General features: G+C 39.2%; 2 protein-coding genes across 4 annotated transcripts in view; one reads left to right on the top strand and one right to left on the bottom strand.

The window, feature by feature from the left end:
- The window catches only part of SEPSECS (Sep (O-phosphoserine) tRNA:Sec (selenocysteine) tRNA synthase), a 26850-nt gene extending 9135 nt beyond the window's left edge, over nt 1-17715 (bottom strand). Inside the window, exons 1-9 of one of the 2 annotated variants that reach the window (XM_085059230.1) lie at nt 17515-17636; nt 16563-16740; nt 16043-16197; nt 13712-13830; nt 13465-13623; nt 12776-12929; nt 8426-8528; nt 6119-6248; nt 5903-5994 (exon numbers count right to left, since the gene is read on the bottom strand). In XM_085059230.1, coding sequence (XP_084915356.1) covers nt 5903-5994; nt 6119-6248; nt 8426-8528; nt 12776-12929; nt 13465-13623; nt 13712-13830; nt 16043-16197; nt 16563-16577 — 927 coding nt within the window. In that variant the 5' untranslated portion in view covers nt 16578-16740; nt 17515-17636. Of the gene's footprint in view, nt 1-5902; nt 5995-6118; nt 6249-8425; nt 8529-12775; nt 12930-13464; nt 13624-13711; nt 13831-16042; nt 16198-16562; nt 16741-17514 lie in introns of both variants that reach the window. The other variant, XM_085059229.1, reaches the window with a different exon arrangement.
- The window catches only part of PI4K2B (phosphatidylinositol 4-kinase type 2 beta), a 25605-nt gene continuing 18854 nt past the window's right edge, over nt 17335-24085 (top strand). Inside the window, exons 1-4 of one of the 2 annotated variants that reach the window (XM_085059227.1) lie at nt 17335-17472; nt 18244-18435; nt 18543-18600; nt 20448-21110. In XM_085059227.1, the coding sequence (XP_084915353.1) occupies nt 20553-21110 (558 nt within the window). In that variant the 5' untranslated portion in view covers nt 17335-17472; nt 18244-18435; nt 18543-18600; nt 20448-20552. Of the gene's footprint in view, nt 17473-18243; nt 18436-18542; nt 18601-20447; nt 21111-24085 lie in introns of those variants that run through there. The other variant, XM_085059228.1, reaches the window with a different exon arrangement.

Below are 24085 nucleotides of genomic sequence, written 5' to 3'. Positions count from 1 at the left end.
CTGACAAGTGATTTTTCATTCTTTAAATAGAATTACCTCTTCTGTTTGTAGAGGAGTATCCTGCTTTGACCTGTGGACTCTGACAGATATAAATTACAGCTTGTGATCAAAATTATGCTTTTGAACAGAACCTCCCCAAGGTCTTATGAAACCAAATGAACTTTGTGGTACCTATGTTAGAAGAATGTTACAGCTGCTTTTCTTGAACCACTGCAGGAAACCTTGTTTCCCTTCATGAGCAACTAAATGAACAGAGCTCCCCACCTGTACTTCCTAATATCACATAACAAATTCAGACAGAGAGAAACACGTACCCTCTTACTGTGTGAATGAACTAGGCTATTGATACAACTATCCACAAGAACGTAAAACTTCTGCAATGACCGAAGCAAAAAAAAAATTTCAGACATCTATGGTTAATTATCAGAACTGGAAATCTTTGAAAAATTATCCTTATTTCTTGCAAATCAAGTGATTTTATGGTTTTGGTTCAGAGCTTATTTACAGTTGACTCACAGAAGCTGAAAAACATTTATGCTTCAAATGTTCAGACACTTTTGTCTTTCCTCTGGTCCCTCACTGCATATAAGCACATTATTCATTTGTTACTTTCCATAATAAGCATCACTAATGTGCTAGCTAGTATTTTTTTTGGAATACAAATCATACATTAATTTGTGCTCCCTCTGCTGGCTATTTATTTCTAAAACTGAAGCACAGTATTACAGAAATATACATAAATTGTGCCTACTAAGGAGATATTATTGGTGAAATTAGTACTGAAAAAAAATATATTGGAACAATACCAATTTCCAAATAATAACTTTTGTGTGTTGTACCTAGGGAATTCTCTGATAAATCTCCTACAGTGTTACAGACAGGACTGCTGAAAGGAATAATGAAAGTATTACTGAGAACTGGTATAAAAAGTTACCACGGCATAAATGTATTAAATTTAATTAAATCTATTCAATGAAATTAGGTTACGAGAGGAGCCTTTACATATATAGGAATTTGTTAAAACAAAGAAGAATGGAAAGATGGCAAAAAAAATCCAAGTATGTATTCTCATCAGTTTGACTGAAGCTACATGAACACAAATTCAAAGCTTCCTATTTTTATGAATGACACTATTTTGCACCTTTCCATTGGAAGCCCTCTAGATATTTTATAGTTTCAGAAGTTTGTTGCAAAATAGATTAACTGCCTTTCCAAAAAAAGGATTAAAGCAATATTTTTGTGAGGTCAAATCTATAACCAACCTCCATTATAAAATATTTCTCTTATATGGAAAATTTATAAGCACCCTAAGCAATTATATATAATTGAGCTCTTACATAATAGATTTTCTGTAGCAGGCACTCAAGTTTCCTCCAATGAAGCAAACTATTATGCTAAAGTTACACTGAACAACCCAAACACTAAATGTCAGTTAAGTTTCATTATTTAATTCACTCTTTTACCTTACAAACTTGTCACAAAACCTCATTAGGCTAGAGAAATGAATGTTAAACTACGTGGAAATGTCTTTCACTTATGGTTCTTCCAGCACTTAAGCCAACAAAATACCTTAAAAATAAAGAAGAACTTTATTTAGAGTCAACAACACCGTATGCATCAAATATGCCAAGTGACTCAATTATTTGGAGGAAACAGTCTACTTCCACATATATACACATAAATATTTTCAAGGAGTGTTGTAACAATCATTAGAAATATTTTAATCATACTATATTTACATTATAAAACTATTTTTAATAGAACGTACACTAGTATGGGTGACTCTTCATTTGTTGCTCCATTGTGATAAGCACTGTTCTTCCAAATGAAAATAACTAGAGAGAAACAAGTATGGACAAAGCCAGTAACTCCAGAGAAAAAGAAGATGGAGGTACTAAATAAGCCATCAGTCCCATATCAGCTGACAGAGGCAACTGATGAAGGCCAGAAAAGTTTTTGTGCAGGGCTGAAACTATCCTACTTGGCTCTAACCACCCAGCTTGCTTACACTCCAAGTCTGTAACACTCTGCCTTCCTCCCTGTGCCACTCCTCTGAAAAGATGAGCTGTCCTGAGGAAACAGCCACAGAGCCGCTTATGGTGCTGGAGATGACACAAGAGTCATTTTACAGCCTCTTCACACCAAACACAGACTACCAGCTCTCCTATGCTTGCCTGAGACTGATCTGGTCCCATCTTGCTTTGGAGCAGCAGCTGTTTTATAACACAACCCTCACAGCCTCTCTTCTTTGTGCCTCACAATGACCAGCTGCATGTGAGCTGTAATCTGACCAGAGCACTTGGCACAGCACTCCACACAGCAGAGAAGCTGCAGTGCTGAGCACGGAGAGCTAGCAGTAGATGAGAGCCCAGAAGAAGAATTACTTTCTTGAAACACAGCCAAACATGACAAACTATACATATATGTGTGTGACGCCAGCATATACCACACAACCTCCCAGACAGATTCTCCTGCATTGCAGCAATTTTGTTCTGGATTTATACTATAAAGTTTTAAAAGTATGAAATTAATTACAGAAACTTTAAATCTTTATATCATCTGTATTTAACAGATGTGCAATCTAACAGAAAGTGCCCAGTAAGTCTTGGAAATCTGATTTGGTAACACTAATGCTGACCATCACCACATTCACATTTTTATAAAGGTCATTTTTAACTACAGCAATCACATTTTTTCTTCAGCACTTGTGAGACCTTGAGCTCAGTCTCCCTGTGACCCATATCTCTCCAAGAGAGGCTATAAGTATGGAGGCCTCTCTGAAATTTCCATTCATGCTTGGCACCTGTTTAACTACAGAACACCATTTAGAACACTTAAATTAATTTGCCTCCAGCCACTCTAAAGTTTGAACATGGTTATATATACTTTACATGAGGAAAAGCTAGGAAAATTCTGGTATTTGACAAGCTACAGTGTAGCAAACTGTCTAGGAAAAAAAAAAAAAAAGAGTAGCAAATGTCTATCTTGCTTTGAGAATAATTGATTTTTTTACAGTTTTAATATCCCTCATTAAATGGCTTTCCTCTTCTTCCATCATAAGTAGAGCAGCAATACAAACTGACACTGAACTGAACAAATAATTTATTCCAATCAAAACAACTACATTAATGATAACTCATGAAACATAAACCCAGTATTTTACTGAATTGGAAAACCCAAACAATTTTCTCCCATTCTGTATGATTTTAAATATTTTAGATACATACTACATAAGGACATAAAAACAACTCCAGTTGTACTCAGAAAGTATACAGACAGATGGATACCAATATAAAAAGCTCTATCACATCCCAACTAACACAGAAATGCATTTAAGAAAATGAGAATTATCTTGATTGCTAGAATAAAGAAAGTCTAATGAGGAAATCCATAACTGGTGAAAACAAAATCATCACCTCTTCAATAATACCAGTATAATAATTGGTGAGGTGGATTAAAAGGACCATTCTGGATAATAGTTAACAGGTATTAAACCTCATTTGTAGTGTTCTCAATGTAAACCCTTACTGTAGGGTTCTTGCCCTCCATAAAATTTGAGGTGACAACTAAGCCTGTTGTTTATGCCATTACACAGTGCAACAACAGTATTTTCTTCATGAGGCCTGGTTTAGACACACACATACATATATGAAAATAGCAACTTTTATGACCTAGAAATGCAAAATATGGGACACAGTGTAACCTGTACTGAGCCACAAAAAGTTGCCATAAAAACATAACCTTGACATAACGTTATGAGTGCTTTAAAAGCAAATATATTAACAAATTTGACTGTGGACCAGCTGCTATCTGCATTGCAAAAGGACCTAGAATGGCCTACTGAGATCAGAAAACTACTCTTCTAACCATCACATTAGCATATAAAAAGGAATACTGAAAATTTAGTACTCCTTCATATCATTACATATAATCTCACACTCTTGGACAATTGCACACTCCACAACTTCCAGCTTGTCACAAAAATCCTATTCCCATGTACATGCTCCTCTCCCTTATATAATCTCTTCCCTTCCTGTATTAAACAGCTAATCTGTGTAAAAGAAAAACTGGGCAGATTATTTCTATCCTTGCTTGTGGCAAGACTAATCTCTTCTCAGAAATATTCTGGTCTTTCTGGCCTAAGCTCAAATAACCTGAAGTAACACCCATGCGAATAAGCACCAGGTAAAAAGAGAAAGGAAAAAAAATACCTGAAGTTTTTTATAGCTGATTTTTTTGTGTGAGTAGGTGCAGCTGCACCAATATAGAAAGGAGTACTCAATGTCAAGCTATAAATAGTTCCTGCTGGAAGCTTAATAGCTCTGCCTCTGCTTCCTCAGAGCACAGGCAATAAACTATCACTATTGCATTTTTACAATTCAGGAACAAACAGATTTAAGCAAAAATGTTTCTATTTCTATAGCAAATCCAATAAAAAAAACATATTTATGCCATATATAAGGCTCTGTTTATAGAGTATACTCACATTTGAAATAAAAAGACCTGAAGTTGTAAAAATATAATACTTTATTCACTTTTGAATTCTACTTCCAAGAAAATGAGATGACTCAAAATATACAGCTACTCATTAAGACATTTATGAAAGAATTACTATTTATGATTTGGACAGTATTTCTACTGCCCTTTATACATCTGCTACTGGTAGAAATCTAACATCAAAATCACCTTTGTAGAAAACAATAAATTCACTTGAGATTCTTTTGGACATAAGAGTAAAGAAGAAAAAATAGAATTTACTTTTAATAAAGACACAAAACATACATGGTAATACATAAAACAGTCCAGAATAAAATGTTGCAGCTGAGGCAAAAGTGGTAACTGCTTTCAGTGTTTCACAAGCTATTTTCAGTTTAGTTGCACAGATCACTTCTTAGTCATCGTAAGGCCACTAAATTGGTTTGGTTTTCTATAGTCTAGCTATTCCTATGGGATCTCAATTCCAGCACAGAATTTCTGGATGCCTCTACAAGCAGCTAGAAATAAGCCACAGCATCCAGAACACACAATAAGAGACAGTAGCAAGCTGCCAGCAGGAAACAACTGGAACATAGTTTTCAAATAAAATAATGAAACAGATAATGCACAGTTTAAAATTATTGATTAATACTACTTAATTCACGGCATTTCCTTTTATAAAGCCTCTATAAAAAGAATCTTCTGTATTACTATATAAAGAGAAAAAAATGAGGCACGTATTAATTCCAGAATTAAGGATAATTCAAGATATACAGATTCCAACATGATACCCACTGGATTTTTGTGCAGTGCAATTATAGCGAACTTAAAATCCATAGTCTGTGAAAAGCAGAGAAGACACCTAGTTGTGTGTCTAGATGAATACCTAAAATGGAAATATTTTTCTCTTTTTGTGGCAATGCACAGTATTTGTAACCCAACCAGAAGCTGTGATTCTCCAGGGAATGTGGTACACAAACATTTAATTAAGCACTATCAAAGCACAAAGGCATAATAGGGACGAAAGAGGAAGAGCACAGACCCTGGGTTACTCTGAATGTCCGATCTCATGTCCTGGAAGCAGTGTGACCATGATAACAGAGTACAGTACTTCCCCATTTAAGTTTTTGTGGACAAAATTCTACTATATTAGTCACACTTTGGAACAACAAATATGAATATTTTACAAGATAGTACAGGACATCGGTTTAGCTTCCTGGTTTGAACAACAACATGCAAATCATGCTTACTCATGAGCACCATTTAGACAAGAAGTAATTATACCATATTGACTTTCCAGATTCAGAGCTCAGAATAAGTTCAGTGGCTTTCCAGACAGAAACTGGATTTACTACACAAAGCAGTTTTGCAACAAGACTTTGTTAACAGCTGACTTCAAGAAAATACTGCTTGCCAAAAAGCTTACCTTTCTCTCTTTCAGTAACTTTTTGTAGCCACTGGTTCCCAGAGACAGAAGCGTAATGAGGACATCTAAGGAAGGAGATGCAGATGCTCTTCCTGAAAGAAAAACCCCCAATATACAGATGAAAGTGGCAAAAATAAATTTTACGTGAAAGAAAGCTGATAATCAAGTTTTCTACAGTAATTTTGTATGGCTGAATTCAGTCCATGAACTAGTTACCTGGATACATTTTGCTGATCTCCTGAATGAAGGACTCGTTGAAGCCAGCAATGATAGCACCACCTACTGGAACCATAAAATTTTTGTCCAAGCTCTGAACAAAAGCATCTATCCTGCCAACTCGAGCACCCTTTATTAAAAAGGACAAAAAAGAAAAATCCACAGCACACATCAGAAAAAAAAGGAAACATGATAACATCATAATTATATAAACTTGTAGCTAAAATAAGTATAATGCCTGAAACTCTCAGATACTGCATTTGTTATAAAAAACCCCAAAACCCTCACAGCATTACCTTTTTTAGCACTGCTTACTATTAATACTGTTGTCTGCTTAACATAGTACCTTACAAATTCCCATTTTGCTGTGATTTAAAATATCAATTTTAGTTCCTGCAAGCCTAAGTGCAGCTCCTTTTCAACAACAACCAAGAAGAAACCCCTCAAAATTTAGTGGGAATTATACAGTTAAAACTGTTCAACCCCAAACACTTTTTACAACTCTCACAATAAAAGGCTACACATTAATGCTTCATTAGCAAAAGCTTTTTTCAATACATATATAAATTTGCATTAAACAAACATGCTGTTACAGCACTCCTTCTTCTAAGGCTACTTGCAAAATTAAGATTCAAGTAACTTCTTACAGCAGATATACCCCACATCTTTATACCTAACCACTAATATTTTCAAAGAAAAAAAAACGTAGATTCTGCAGTACATCTTCAATTTGAGTAGCATGCAACTGTGAACTGTACAATTAAAAAGTATGCAGCATAAGAGAACCTGAAAAATAGCTTAAACCCCATACATATTAAAATACATGCAAATAACATATATTTTTAAGACTACATACTAAATGCAAGAAGTAGAAAGAGTTAATACCTATGGCAAACAGACTGAAAAAAGCGGAACCAACTAAACCACATTTATTAGTTCTATGTTTTGATAGCTTCATGCACAGGAGATAGGAAGAAGCAATCCAAGTTTGTCAGCTTTTTGATGGGAACATGAATGCCAGCAGCTACCATTTGATTTAATTGACAGGAGACCACCAGAGGAAAAGCACAATATGAAATGGTCTCATAAGCTTTTTCCTGCGATACTCTTGCCAGTTCTATTCACACTGTGCTCAGCATGTACATATTCCTAAGTATTCATTAATAACTACTTTCTCATAAACAGAAAATTTTCTAGCACACAAAATAATTTTTTTGTAAAAAAAAGTAAAACAAATCAGAGCTCAAATGTATACATTTACATAAGCAAGGAACAAACAGCCTATTGAGTGCACAAAAAATACAGAAATCAACACAGTAAAAATTCTATTTGTAGCATTATAGTCTGAAATGTTTGTCTTTAGAACATTTCATGCAGCAAAACCCAGCACTTCCTCAGCCCTGTCCATGTTAGTTTCCCACTAAACTTGTGCAAGTTAAATACAATAAATGTACTAAGTACATTACCAATAAAGCATATACCATTTTCTATTTCATGAATTCCCTCAGTCTTTTAAGATTTAGAAATGCCAACATGATGTTTCTGTGACACTTACACATTAAGCTGGTCTGTGTCCTGTCAGTAATGTCTTAGTAATCAGAAAAAAAGATGACCAGCATATTTTATATTACTAATAGTTCAGGATCCTCTGCATCCTATTAAGTATAGCCTCCTATTCTTTTGAATAGGTAACAGATAAGAGAATATTGAAGAACAATACACATACAATACAGTGAAGAAAAATGCAAGAATTCTGTTTCATGACTAATGTTAGATATCAAGCAACATTCTCTTCAAACTAAACAGCAACAGAAATTAAACTTTTTGAACATTGAACTTAACCCAGTTTCCTCAGCTATTCTCTGTGCCAACAATATTTTAACAGCGACAACATCTACCAAGTGCTGCTGTAGAATCCCGTACCTTCAGCTGAAAAACTCTAACTCACATTCTGTTGAAGCCTTAATTTCTATTCAAGTATGATCCCCTGAGTTACTTTTAGTCAACAACCTCAGGAAATATTTTAAGAAAGGTTATTAAGGACATTTTTTCATTATGAAAGAAACATGAACATATACAAAACCTAAATAAATTCAGTGTTACATAAAAAGCATACAATAGAAATAACTATTATGTTTAAATTATATTTCTGTCTATTTTGCGTTCTCAGAAAATTGTTCAAATATCAGACACGCATGGGATTACTCTCAAAGCTATGAAGCATCTGATAAAATTTTCTAGGTTGTCCACAATCACAGATTTACTTATACTTGCTAAAAAATATTATTGGAAATACACAGCTCCTACCTGCTGGATAAGATGCATACATTTTGAAGACTGAACTCCATATGCATTGTTGACAATATGTGGAATGTCATAATTAGCACAAATCACAGCCAGTTCCTCCAGCCTGTGAGCATAAAAATGTAATTTAGAGAAGCATTGATTACTGTAGCTCATCTTACAAATCAGACCATTAAAAGACTGAAAGGTCTACAAGGAAGTTGGAATGAGAAAAGTAACTTTTTTGATTAGTACCTCAAGGCAGTATTTGTCATCTTAAGCTATAAATGTTAAGATGAAAATTCTATTGGCTTTTACATATATTGCTTATTGTTTATTTGGTCTGAAATTTTTCTTGCTTCATTTTAAGTTTTGTCTGGTCACCAGTAAATATATCCCAAACCATTCTGCTTCAGATATAAGCTTGTTTTTTTGTTAATTTAATTGTAACTAACATAGCTTTATTCCTTTTCCTTTTTTCCTTTTCCTCTAACATTCAAAGGGAAAACAATCTATAGTAATTTCAAGAGTGTCTTGAGAATCAAAAGCATCCTATAATAAGAAGTTTTTACATGCTTCTGTTTATTTCAAAGAACTAGTATTTCTAGAAATAGACCCTTTGGCTGGAATCTTACTTGCATGTTTCAGATAAACTAAGAGAAAATAAATCCTTTAAAGGAATGGAGAGCCCCAAAATGTCTGAATATGGACATCAACAAATTGAAATGTTGTTCAGCTGTTTACTCTTCACTTGCCTTTAGAACCCCCTGAAATCACAGTGATGTCCACCTGGATTGATTAATCAGTCAAATTAAGATTTACGTGAGCACACCGATCATTTTAAGTAAGGCCCTTCAGCATTCTAAACATACTCCAATCATACTCTATTTTTTCAAAAATACTCATTATTTTCCCCAAATTTTTGAATCTATTTTAGAAATAGAATGAATTTGAAAAAACTAGGCAATATATGATAATTTGAAGTTATGATAAAGGTAATATTACCTTAAAAAAACCCCAGGAAACTCTACTTCCAATGCATTTTTACTCTATCTCCTACTGTACAGCCTCTCACTGTAATTTACTGACATACATATAAAATGTGACAGTATGAAAACATTTTCCAAGAGGTGACATTCCTTTGCATTCTATTCTTGTTATATTGTCTAGTGTTATTCTGCAATGCAAAATTCTGCTGCACATGTCAAATTTTCTGTACATCAGTCGTTAGGAAATCATCATTACCACACTATCCTTAAAAAAATCAAAAGCACTTTATGATTAGGAAACACCAGTAATATAATGTACATATTGATCTTCTACAGTCAAGATATGTGTCAGGAGCTGCATGTCCAACAATTTTTCACATTTATCAACACAGAGTCCCAAAATATTTTGAGTTGGAAGGGACCTACAAGGATGACTGAGTCCAACTCCTGGCCCTGCACAGCATAAGCCCCAAGAGTACCCCCATGTGCCTGAGAGCATTGTCCAAATGCTTCTGGAACTCTGTCAGGCTTGGTGCTGTGACCACTTCCCTGGGGAGCTGTTCCAGTGCCCAACCACTCTCTGGGGGAAGAAGCTTTTCCTGATATCCAACCTAAACCTCCCCTGACCAAGTGACAGGCCATTCCCTTGGATCCTGTTACTGGGCACTAGGGAGAAAAGATCAGTGCCTGCCCCTCCTCTTCCCCTCATGAAGTTGTACCTGCAGTGAGGTCTCCCCTCAGTCTCCTGTTCTCCAGGCTGACCAGAGCAAGTGACCTCAGCCACTCCTCATATGGCTTCCCCTCATTAACAGAATACTTGAGGAAACATAACTATAGGCAGGGCAAAGCTTTTGCCTTCTGATCTGCTGGCTCTTAATCAGACTCATTCCTCACCTTCTAAAGAGACTCAAAGGAACATAGTTTCCCTCTTACAGGCTTCAAGTGCAGGCAGAGAATCTCACCAAACTAGAAACACAGAGGGTGTACAGCTATGTGTATGTTCATGTTTCTCACCTCCTGAAAATGAAAGGAGCAGTACTTCTGCACGTACTGAAAATAGAAAAGTATTTTTTCCTAAAAATATTCTATTGAACAATTAGATCTATTTTGCAATACAGAACGAGAGTGCTACAGTTTGAAGAGAATGTGTTAGTATGCAAGGGAAGCATGCAATGATGCACAGCACCTGTCTGTACCTGCACCTGCTTCCAAGGCCTAGAATGCAGCATTAAAAGTGCTACTAATAATACCATAAAAATAAAGCATTAACGTGAGTTGGGTACTAAAATTCTTAATTGTCACAAATAGAGAAATATTTCCCAGTTTATTTTTTCTTTCTTTCTCTCCTGTTTGTGAAAGTTCATAAAAAGAAAGCTTTGTTCTTTTTTTTCTACTACTGAAAGTAAAAAGATACAGAATTCTGCAAAGTACAGAAACCAACTAGAAAATACACTTTTTCCCTTTGGTTCTCTTAAACACAGTAGTTTTAGAAACACCTCACAGCAACAGCAGGTAAAATACCATCTGAGAACTGATGAGAAAGAGGGTTTATACACTAGAGAATTACTCCCATAGAGTTAAACAATACTTCAAAGGAAAGCCATAGGTACAGCAGCCATAAAACTACTTAATATTTTAGAACACCACAACCAGAACTAAATAAAGCCTTACAAATGCAGATATTTAAAAACAGACATTTAAAACTGCACCCTCCAGAAATGCTGTCAGGGTTTTCCTTCCTACGGGAAGATGAAGGTTATGGCCTTCAACAGTTGACAGTTTTGTTTAAACAGAAAGTACATTCAAATCTTCTTATATCTGTGGTATATCATAGCATAGTGCCACTTCCTAATAATTCATCTCTTAGTTGTAGAGGACAAAACAATCGCAGCATGTCAAAAAGAGGAAGCAGATAAGGAAAAGATTCATTTACCCAAGCTATAAAACAGACCATTCAATTTTGATAGCCATGATTTAAGCATGCCAGTAAATCTGCAAGTCAACTTCAAGCGATGTTCATAGTATTCTGACAGAATTATATGGTTTTAACTCCCATCTTTCCCTCTAGCAACTAGGTTAACCTATGATAAATACTGGGGTTTTTTTTAAGGTAGGAAAAGAGAGTGAAATATATCTTTACTTGTCACATTGCAGAGTCAGTAACATTTCTTTCCTATGCTTGTGAATAGCCAACTAAATTTTCCAAATAACAAAGTAATTAACAAAGAAGCACACCCAGCAGAGAAACTATAAACAAAAGTATTTTCAATTTTGTGATAAATTAAAAACAGTTGAAGTGAAACTATGGAGACAATACATTTAAAACCATGTTTAAAAAGTCATTAATATTTCCCACTTCAACATGCTACATACAAGCCCACAAAAATACATCTGTTCAGTTGTAAAACCTAAGGAATTTGCTTCTTGGTGCTAATTTCCTTAAGCAAATAGAGAATGTAGGTTTAATAAATGACAACCATGCTCATTTTGGACAAATGACTCAATATACCATGTATTTCAGGCACCTTTGCTCCAGCACGTCACCTTCAGATTGACAAGTATTTCAATCAACACAGGTTGAAATAATGTGTCAGATATTCTATTTCCCGTCTATAACTGCAGTGTTCATCTCAGCTTCAGCCAGAGCTTGAATGACATCTCTGTAGCAACTTCAGAACTTATGTGCACAGACATGAAATATTAGAAAGGTATGCAATGTATTTTAAATTGCTTTTAATGATTTAGCAGCTGGAAATTATAATTAGCATCACGCAATCAGGCAGCAAATGGTGAAACCAAGGTACAGCAGAGCAAATTATATGTTACAGTCACACAACACACCTGCCCCAGATGCTTCCAAGAGTTTCCCTTTATTGATATATCTTCATTACCCTTATAATCACCAGCATGACTTTAAATTTAGCTGTAGTTTTTTTGGTTTTTTTGTAACTATTAATAGCCTAGGAAAATTCATCACAGGCTGGAGGAGAACAGTAGAAAAGGCAACCGTAATATCAAAACATGGCATTAGCTATGGAGCTACACTTCCTGGATTATGTGTCTATGAGAGCCTACTTTTACAACTTCCATGAAATTATAAGAAAACCACTAGCAAAATGACACTAATTTCATCGTAAGAGATCACTGTTAACCTCACCTATATGACAGAAGAAAAACATTCTGTGTAATTCTCACTTTTTAAATATACTTTTCTGGAAGGGGATTAAAGTACCTTTACTAAGAGTTGGCAGAGACAATTTTAGGAAGATGGATGGTCAAAATATGGAGGCTTTGGTTGATTGGGTTTTGTTGTCATGGGGGAAAGGGGAGATGTTTATTTGTTTTTACAGTAACAAATAAAACACTTTTTACAAAGACTGCTTACCTATCAGGTACCCTTGGAGCAAAGCAAGATGTTGTAGAATGCACACAAAGAATATTTTCAGCACCAAGAGCCTTGATTTTGGCCTCCACTGCTTCGAGGTCTGTTCGTAGCTCATCACCTTCTAGCACATTTTCTATCACCACAGGCTCAAAACCTGACCAAAAAAAGCAAGACCTGAATGTAACTCAACAAATCTCTGACTAATTGAGGGGTTTTAGTTCCAGTATACATCTGAAAAAAATGTCATGCTTCTGTTGTTTTAACAGATTCTAACAGAAAAGACTGTGCAAATCAGACAGATTGTCACTTTTTGATCACAATTCCTAGGACACGAGTTTTTGCATAAATTTAAGAGAGAGATATTTGAACGATGAGCTTTGGTTTTACATAATTCTAAGGACAGCAAATTAGGCATCTTACTCTGAGAGCAAACTGTAACTTCCTTAGTATTGTGTTCTCACTTGACTATTTCATACGCCTTTGTACCACTGCACACACCTGCATTTTGTAAGGCATTAGGAAGACAGTATGCACATCTTAATCACGTTAGAAATCAGGGGTGCAGAAATAAAGCAGAACTACCATACATCAGGCCTTTTTTGGATCTTACTGCAAGGATATGAATTGATCACTCTGATAGTTGGAAGTTTTGTAACATACACTGTGTAATCCATCAGTTACCTTCTTACCTGCAGTTATCATTGATTTAAAGCAAGATTTCTGGTCTATACGTGGCCAGATAATGTATTTTGCCTTTGGTCTCTTGTGCCTCAATGTTAAAAAACACAAAGTTAGACTCATGCCTGTTGCCATAGGAACCACAAAGCAACTGGTCACTGTCCGGACACCTGCATATAAAAAGCAAGTCAGAAATTAACATGAGGAACCCATGATGTAATCCCACAAACAAGTGAGATTTTTCAAATTTACACTTACCAGCCAGTTTTATAACATCGAGAACTACTGAATTAGTAAGTTTGTTCAAAAGGCTTGAACCTGCAGCTTTAGGCTGTACTGCAGAAATATCACCTGACCTTCCAATTCCATGGATCAACCTAAAGAAAAAGAAGTTGAAAACACACATCAAGTTTTTTTTTTCCACACTGCAAAGCTGTAATTCTTGCTGACTGAAGAGAATTTAATTTGTTAAACAATTGTGGAAAACTTTCTATCCAATGCAACTTCAGTATCTGCCACAATGAATTCTATTGTAACAAACTACATATATTCATATGAAATCTTGGGGTTTTTTAAACAGTAGGTAAACCATGTTCCAGCATAAAAGCAAAAACTTTGAGAAGACCCATGGTATCAACACCTTTAACATCTGGCAGGTTTCCTTTTAAGTGCACCTCAGCATTTCTTGATGTTTGCCAAATTAGCATTATAAATGCTGACATGTTCAGACACATAACCAAGGAAAACAAAAATGAGTTGTATACAGTGTAATGTAGCATAGGCATAGTGGTATTATAGATACTCCCTTGACAAATGCTTCATCTCCATAAGGCAAGGAAATAATATATACTGTGACAAATGTATATTTACAAAGTGATACATATCTATATATAGCCATATATATGTATCGCTTTGCTCACCTTCTACATCTTCACTTCATCTATCATTCTGCTATTCAATGTTATCTGTCATGGAATACCACGTCTTTCTGCATTCTGCTTATAAATTTTGGTTATAAACTGCATTTATAAATATTGAACTTTATTTAGTTCAGGAGTGGAGGATCCTGAAGTAATTTATAAAATACAAGCTTACAGAACTAACTTTACCTATGGCTGAAATGCAGCAGCTAGTAACAATATACACCTACTAACAGCTTTAATTCTGTTTTTACCTTGGCAACAGGGTAAAATGCAGTCCAATGAGTGTAGGACATTCAGAACTTCTTGGGGCATGGTTTTACAGCTTAAATTTATTCTCCTGTTTCATGTTCTAAGTTGAAATCAACAAACACTTGATAATTAATTGAAACTGACACATAATCCCCACTCCACCTAAGATATTTTCTTCCCTCATTCCTGCTATGTTCTTAATTGCTGTGTCATATCAGCACTTTTTATTTTGTGCATGTATGTACTCCTTCTTAAGGAGTAATCCTCCCAAGCACTGACCCTTTATTAAGCTAAAAGGAGAGACAGTTTGGAAACCATCTCCTGCTACCTCTATCACTCCCAAAGTCACCTCTAAAACTTATTGCAGAAATAGGTGGAGGGGAGGACACCTTGCTGTTGCTGACACTCACAGGTTTAGCAGATGCCAGGTGACAGAGCTGCATTGGAACAACAGTAGCTGAATGCCAGTTCAGGCTCCTTCTGGCCAGAAGCCAGGCATGCTTCCTCTAGCACTGTCCAAAAGCAGAACTTCCTCAGACATCCTCCCCAAAAAAGCCAAGCTGATGTATTACTGGCTTTCTCCATTAATTTTTCATGGTACTGTAGGTGTTATGAAAGCCATCAAGCCCAAGTAACTCAACCTCCATATGGAAAAGCTTACTAAATTTCTGGCCTCTAATATGGTTTTGCGTTAATCTTTCAAGGAGAAACATCCAGGAACTTTCACTTTGTTCCACTCCTGTTGGATAAAACATCACAGCAAGGTACTCAGCACAGAACTCAACACACACATACAAAAAAGTATATTCATAAAGAAACGAATGCAGAGCCTTAAAAATTATAGCATCCAACACACCCATTAAGTGTCAGAAGGGCTAGAAGCTATTAAAAGCTCTTTTTGTCTTTATAGATCTCTTGACTTCACACAAAATCTATTATAGATGACCGGGGTTTCATCTGCCTATCAAGTAATCACATTATAAAGCTATTAATAAATATAACAAAATACAAATAGCCATTCACTAGCAATGTTCAATATCATACAATTACAATGTACAGTAGATTTTAGTAATATAGAGATTAAAAGATGCACCTTGTTAAAAAGACAAGTAATGCATAGATTATTTTAAACCAGTAGGATCACTGCTTCCTTTGCAGAGGACAACTCAACATCTTCAGGTGCCGTGACTTCAGCATACAGGACATAACCCTGACAAAACCTTTTTGCTTCATTTAAGACTTTCCAATGAGTTATTAATGAAAATTTAAAATAAAAAGCTGTATCAATTCAATTGTCACATTATAGTATTTTCCTCAAATGCTATCAAGGTATCAGATAAATAAAAGTACAATACAATATGTCATTGGAAAACATTAATAATAAACCTGAATAATTCAAGCTGTCAGTAATTTGTACCTGTAATGCCTTCGGGCAACAAGTCCTGATGCCACTCTTCCTTCCCTCTCACCCACGCCACAGTTGCCCAGGAAGTTATTGCTATCCATTATAGCAAGTTCATGAAGAAACAATTCAATGGTGCTTTCATCCCATCCATCTTCAGGACATTTTCCCTTAATAATAAGATAAAGGTAAATACAAAACTTGGAAATTAAAAATGAACAAAACTTTATGCAACTTGTTTGATTAATGTTACCCATCTTTCCCACTCTGAACAGCAGTTTGTATTTTCATTATGCTCTTTTATACTTTCTACAAACCTGTATTCAGAGAAAAGTTAAATAATGATTTTCACATATATTAAATACAATTACATTAGTACATCCTGGTATTAAAACAATCAGGGTATTTTTCACCTTCAAGAGTTCTTTATGGTACACACAAAACCACTGCAGGGCATACATGTTAATTACTCCCTAACACACTATAGATTATTTGATGTACTCTCTGGACATGATGTACAACTACAGCAACTCACCAGAGTAAACTGCATGAAAGGGAAGATACTCGGGTATTAGAGAACCAAAACTTTGCGAAAAAAACCAATGAGCAGAAGGGAAATGCAGTTTCAATGTAACACATCTTCCAATCTGCACATTTTCCTTTCTAGTTATCATCTAATAGGCACGGAAACCACCTCCCGGAAATGTCAAAACCTGCAATCAGAAACATGCTCTTTTTTGTGCTCTTTACTATGTTAACAACTACATCCATCTTTGCCAACTGCAGAAAAGATCCTCAAAGGGACGCAAAAACCCATGAAGATTTTTATAGGTCCACAGATTTTTTCATATGCCCCAGCAACAAAACGGCCAGTTCAGAAAATCTAATTGGTTTCTGAAGTGTAGTGTCAAAGTTAATTTGGAAACAGTAGAATACATGACTGAGGATGTTCAGGAACTGAAACATTTGCTAATTCATTGATAAGGATTTTTATATGCTGGAGGCAATGAAATACCTCGTATAACAACCTGCTAATATCTTCCTGTTTTTAAACATTTATTTAAGTGTTCGCCGGGCCTTTCTCGGCAAACGCACAACCCAAGGCAGTATTTTTCGTCCCAAACGCGGCCATTCACGCCGGGGCTCCGTAAGGTCTCTGCCACACGGCAGCGCTCTCCCGAGCCGGCGGCCCGACAGCGCGGTGGCGCGGTGCCAGAGGGCAGCGGGTCCGTGACCCGGGCCGGCCTGCGCGCTCACGGCCCTGCCCGGGCCGGCCCGAGCTCCCCCGCCGAGCCCGGTTGCTCGGAGAGCTGGCGGGCGGCTCGGGGCCGCTCTGCCCCCGGTGCGAGGAGGGCAGGCGGGCGGGCGAGCAGCTGTGCCCCGGTGCGGACGGCGGTGGGAGGAGACCGAGCGGCTAGGGACTGCCCCGCTGCGCTCGGAGCCCGGTGCGCAGGGCCGGGAGGCGGCGGGGGCGGCGGCCCCATTACCTGCTCCAGCAGCGCCCGCAGGCGCAGCTCGTGCGCGCGGCGGCCCTGCGCCCCCTGGCGCACATAGGCCGCCGTCACCAGCCGCTCGCTGCAGCCCTGGTTCTCCGCGTTCATGGCCGCGGCGCTCCCGGCGGCGCCGCCGCTCCCGCTCCGCGCCGGGCGGGCCTGCGCGGGCCAGGCACTTTCCGCCGGGAAGGGGCGGGCAGGGGCGGGGCGGGGCGGGGAACGCAGGGCCGCGGAGCTCCGGAACCCCGCCCCGCCGCCGGCTCCGCGCAGCGGGCCGCTCTCCGCGGGGCCGCCCCCGCCCGGCCCTTCCCGGCCGCTGGGTGGGGCCGGGCCGCCCCGGTGCAGCTGTGGGGCCGCAGGGGAGCGGGCAGAGCTCGGCGTCTGTCACCCGCGGTGTCCGTCTGTGAGGGGCAGCCCGCCAGAGCCCATACTGCTGGGCTGGGAAAGCCTGGTCCTGGGCTCTTTTCCCCTGCCCCGCAGAGTTTAGCGTTGGGCTGTGGAGAACAGCCGCGAACCTCCCCGATGTTCCCGCCTGGGCGAGGACATTCTTTGCTCCTCGGGACATCTCTGTGGGCATAAGTGGTTGTGTTTCAGGAAACAGCAGCAGCCGGCCAGGGCTGGGGGCGTAGCCCAAGACTGTATCACAGGGACAAACACATGCTAACCAGGGACACCTAATTTTTTTATTTATTATTTTTTTTTTTACTACGTCGGAAAAAGCAGTTACGCCGGCAGGAGATCTGGGACAGGCTTTGCACCTTTGCTAGGAGCTGCCAATAAAGCCTCAGCAGGTGGAAGCTTCCGTGGAGCACGGGAACCCTGCCGCCTTCGCTGTCCCCAGGCGGTCACGGGGACTGGCAGGTTCCCATTTGCCTTCTTGAAATTACCAGCAGTGAGTGTACAGAAATTGAAGAGGTGCGTTAAGTATGCGCTGTGTTTGTCCCAATGTTTAATTATAACCAGCCTGTACCTGGTCAGCTGAATTTCTTTATGAAGTCTTATCCGATTCTTCTGTTTTACAGTTTTAAGCTCAAACTGCTAATCGGCATGTGAAGAGTGCGTAGCCACCGTCCTGCTTTAGTAAGTTTAGTTAGCCTGATTAGGATCTTTTGGGCGTTTTGACAGAGTAATCTTACACACCTATTTGAATTGTTGGCTCATAATATAATTAACACTTAGCTCCTTAGCCCTTTGAGCAGAAGAGAGCGCTGCGAGTTAAGCTCTCCTACTTCTCGGTCCCCGCAGTCACCGCGCCGGGGCTGTCGGATGTGCTGTGTCGCTGCTGCTTTATAAACGCGGAGCAGCTGCTCCTCCCGCTCTGTATCACAAGAGGGCGCTCGCCTAAAGCGATAAGTGCACAATTGTGCGGGTATTCCCTCTTTTTCCTCCTGTTTTTCCCACCCCAGTGTTTCGACATGGTGCTCAAATACATATAAGCAGTGACAAAGTCTGCTCTGTTGGTTAGGATAGGGACGAAAGCTTTAGCATGAGGAAAATGATCCAGATTATTTGCGTGATGTAATTCTTAGTAATTTTAATCCAGGTGGCTAATTAAAGAGTATTAGCAACTTGGAATTAAAATTAATGGTTTGTTAATAACTGTGATGGTGACGTGTATTTATGTGTTTAATTATGAGCTCTCGTGGTGTTTGAACTCTGCACTACTGAAGAGTGAGGCAATGTAAAGGTTTTGTTAAATCAAGACCTATGAGCAAGTTACAGAATTCTCATTGAAGCAGAAGATGAAAACTACCAGTTAACTGCGTTTATAAATACAGTAATGTGTAGATGAACGCACAAACCAGAAGAAATAGGGTTTTTTACTATTTTTTGCTATGAGGCTGGTGAGACACTAGAACAGGCTGCCCACAGAAGTTGTGAATGCCCCATTCCTGTGTTTAAGTCCAGGTTGAATTGAGGTCTGAGCTACCTGGTTTAGGAAGGTGTCCCTGTCCACAGCATGGGGGTTGGAAATACATATTCTTTAAGGTCCCTTCCAACCCAGGCCTTTTATGAAATAACTAATGAGTTATTTCTTGGTTTTGTTTTTTTTTTTTTTTCTAAAAGAACAAACTCTCAATCTTCTCAGGAGCTCATGAATCAACTGTTCAATGGAACATTATTGAAACAGCCACAATTCACCTGTAGCTAAAGGGAGGTGCATTATCACTTAACAGTCTTCTGGGAGAAATGTTAGACTTCTCCCATTTTAGTCTGATCTTTTTGTCTGCTTCGTACAGAAATGATTGTCTGTATAATTTTCTGTATAGAAAACAACATCCAATTGCTGTAACTTTCATGTCTGTGTTTATGAGGCATAAAATGGGTATTTATCTGGAGTCACAATTGACTAAGTTAACTTCTAATAGAAAGTAATGGAAACAGAAATGCAAGTGTGAACAGATTTTATCCAATGTTACAGATATTAGTAGTTACATAAGTAAATGACACTCGGCTTAATTCCAAAGTCCACTGGCTGACAGGTAACCCGAGACAAAACAAACACGTCCTGCATTTCAGTAAGGTTTTGTCAGTAACCAAGAAAAGTGAATTCTTTTCCTGTAATCCAGATTATGCACATGTTAAATCCTTATACCATGCGTAACCATAAGAAGAATGGATAATAAAGATACACAATTACTATTTTTAGCTGAGAACTGATTTGCTCCCAGTAAAACCCAGAATCTCAGGTTTATGCAAGTATGTAATGCGTGTATCTTTCTCCCATATTTCACCAAAACTTGAGGAAAACACCTCTTCTATAGAGAAGTTTGGGAGAATGCATCCATACCCCCACCTGATGCAGTATATTGGCGTTAGAGTTGTATTCTCTTTCTTCCAGTTAACAATGCATGGGTGGTTGGGAGAACATGGAAATAATAGCAATGTATTCATACTGTTTTCACTTATATTGTTTTTATACTTAGTTTTGGAAGTTACTGCGATGGTATAGGACAAGAGCAGCTGGCTATGGCAAGTGGCGGCCAGGAAGCAAGCCTGTTCCAGGTGGAGAACGAAGGCGAGTTTCGGGGATGTTTTTGTCGAACGTCCGGCGCTGGAAGCTGGTGTCCGAGCTCCGTGACCGGTCGCTGGCCCGGGGAAGCCTTCGGAGCTGCCGCCGCCCGCCGCCGGTCCCGGTGCTCCGGCGGAGCCGCGGCCCCTTTAAGGCAGGTGGCGGGGCGGGCGCGGGGCCGCGCGCAGGCGCGGGCGGCGGAGCCGGAGCGGCGGGAGAGCCCCGAGCCCGCCCGGCCGCGCCGCCGCCTCCTCCCGCCGCCTTCGGCCCCGGCCGCCCATGGCGGAGCCGGGCGCGGAGGAGCCCGACGAGCGGCTGCTGCTCCTCGCGGAGCCGCCGCCGATCCCGCCTCAGGCAGAGCCGCCCTGGCGCGGGCCGCAGAGTGCGAGAGCCGCCCCCGGCGGGGCCGTCCGGCAGTGTGGGGAGCCGGGGCTCGAGGAGGTGGAGGACTCGGAGTACTCGGAGGACTCGGGGCCCGAGGGGGATGGAGAGGACGAGCCTCTCCTGCGGGCGTCGGGTAGCGGCCGCGGGCGGCGAGCGGGCGCCGCCTGGGACAAGGAGCGGCGCGCCGCCGCAGGTACGGGCCGGGGCCGGCGGGACGCGCGGGGAGCGGCCGGGGCGGCAGCGCGGGTCGGGCTGCGCTGCCGTGCTGGGCAGGGCGGCCCGCGGGTCTGGGGCAGAGGCAGCCCCTGCCTGGGTCTGTCCTGCCAGCGAGGCTACAAAAATACCTGAAGTGCGCTCCTCATGCCGTGTCCGATGGCACAGCATCGCTGAGGGGCAGAGATGTGTTGACCTCTCTCGACGTATGGGCTCGCTGACTAATGAAGGGAAGATGCTGCGAATAGATCGAAATTCGACTACCTTGTCTCTGGGTGCAGGGCTGCACGGACTCGTTTACATCTCCATGAGTGTCTCTACTGTTACTTCTCACTTTCTGTCTGCTGCTTTGTTGGGCCTTGCTTTGTTTATTTCTGTCATGGTTTTTGAAACCTGTGGCTTTGCATGTTTTAAAGTCTGTTCTGTGGTGGGACTGGCGGCTGCTTCCTGAATACTTGGAGAAGTGTCAAGTTTTCAGTTTGTCTCCCCTATCCCACTAATTACTTTTTTGTGACCCCCATCGTTTCATCTTGAAAAAAAGATTCAGGCTGTGTCTGTTCCTTGTTTCAGTCATATGCTCACTTTGTACCATCACATGCTTTAAGAGTTTTAGATGTGGGCTCTACTGTCATATTTTTGGTTTTCATAAAAATTTATCATATTTTCATATTTTGAAGTCCAGTCTTGATGAGAGAAATGTAATGTGAAAGTTCATAAATGCAAGAGCTTAGTTATTAATTTGAAAAGAGATATAAATATATACCCATTATCTAATTTTAAATCTACTGGCTAAATGATAAATTACATAATATATATTGCTTTCTTGTTTTCTTTAGACTTTCAAGCTTTCTGATTCTGTGCAAGTTTGTACATAACTATACATGTAGGATGGGTTTGCTGACAGAAATATGTGGAGTTCTATCACTTCTTAGTTTTTGCTGTTGTAATTGTACCATAGGATTTCTTGCCAGAGGCTGGCAAGACTGTTTCTTGCAACAACAGAATATTAAAAAATCCAAACAAAGCCCCCATCAAGTTTAACAAGATAAGTTGTGCTAATAGTTCTTTTTTAGTAACCGCAGAGAACTTTTACTTCCTTGGCCACAAAGACAGAGAAATCTTTTAAGCACTGGTGTCAAGTATAGTCCGTACCTGTATTGTCAACATGCCATTAAAATGTTAGAGTTCTCCTGTCTTTTTCCTACAAGACTGAAGATCTGTTAAGGAGACTGTGCTTCTAGCAAAATGTTTCTACAAACTTTAAGAAAGAAGTTAATGCTTCAGAGTGGAGGCTAGAGCCATGTGTCTTGCACCACTGATGCAATTAGGATGGTGAATGCAGAGTACTGCTTGGAGTCTGCCCCAAAAGTGTGTAAGAAAATCTCAGAACTATGATTGATTACAGCATCTCATCCTTTGTTTCCTTGTCCTTACCTTTTCTGTATGTGCATTCAAGCCCTTGAAGGTGCAGGACCAATTCACGTCAGGTGGAACAAACATGCAACAGATGTTATTCATACATATTATTGCAACAGAGTGTTTTCATAATGGAGTTATGGTCAGAATAGGAGACTGTATAGGAAAAGATGGAATTGGTTAAAGGGACTACCTTTGATCATGTTAATGTTTAAAAAGTATAAATCTGTCTTAGTGCTGGAGGAGTTCATGCATGTTACTCTTGCAAAGTGTATTAGCTTAGCTTATGTCATGCTAACTTGATGGAAGAACAGGCTGAGGTGCATACGTGGATCATACTATTTGTAACTTCTTTGGCAAGTCTTCATCATTCCGGTATAGCAGCTTCACAGACTTGGGCCTTGTCCAAATTAATTTGAAAAAAGTTCTCTTGGTAGTTCAGCTGTGTGTGTGAGCCCTGTCTCCTTAATGGGAGTTTAATGAGAAGAGTAATTTTCAAGAGTAATTGCAAGAGAAACCTTGATTAGTTATAATTATAAGTTTTTGGAGATTGTACTGGGAATAAGTGGTGACATAACATGCTTTCTCAGTGGAAAACTTGATTAAAATATTTTTTGAAAAAGAAATTTATTCAAAAAAACCCCAAACCTTGCCACATTCAACAAATAATACTATGTTCAATTAATATGGCTCACTTTGATACACAGGGGTTGATAAACTTCTTAAAACTGCTAGTTTCCTTGTCAGCTTAAATGTTTTTGTACAGCCACATCACTGTGGTAACATGCTTCCTAGCAGCACAGTAGCAAGACTGAACTAATAGTGAGTTTCAAAAATTATTTATCTCTTCTTCCTTCAGCATGCAGTGTAATGTGGGGGTTTTTTTGTTTTTAATTTATTTTTTTCTGAAGTTATCTCTTATTTTAGAAAAGACATGGTTGAAGAATTTCCTCAAGGCAGTGAGACTACTTAATGGTATTAGATTCTAGAATAAACGCACAGAAACTAAAAACTGACCTCTGAGTCTTCCACAGAGACAACTGCAATCTGGGTGATACAAAGTTCATTTGTAGGTTTTCTTCATCTGGAAGATAATTGTGCAGAATGACTTAGCATGGATGTTGCACTTCATTTGGTAACAGTATAATGCACAACCCTGATTTCACCGGCAAAAACAGTTGTTGGATCTCAGCTGTGTGATGTAATGTAGACGTGTGGAGATAGCTGAGGCTTGACTGTGAAATAAGAACCACTGATTCAAAGTGACTTTTTCCATAATAGTAAGTGTATTGTGGGTCTTTTGGTTTATTTCCCTAACTCACTTAAGTTCTTTGTGACAGGAAAGCCTTTGAACCTTTTCCCTCTCTCTTGTCCTACTTTAAAGTCTTATAGTGTAATTTATCACAGCAATATTGGCCAAATAGTTGTAACAGATTCTGATCACATGGGCTGTATCTGTTGATTCTTAAGAATTATCTGCTATTAGCTTTAAGGTTTCCCTTCCTTGTTTCCAACTTATACTAAGATTTTCCTATTTTT

The sequence above is a fragment of the Lichenostomus cassidix genome, chromosome 4, assembly GCF_008360975.1.
Source record: "Lichenostomus cassidix isolate B80296 chromosome 4, HeHo_3.0, whole genome shotgun sequence".
NCBI classification, from domain to species: Eukaryota; Metazoa; Chordata; class Aves; order Passeriformes; family Meliphagidae; genus Lichenostomus; species Lichenostomus cassidix.
Note: the sequence above shows the minus strand (reverse complement) of the source record. Positions and strands in the feature narration are given on the sequence as shown.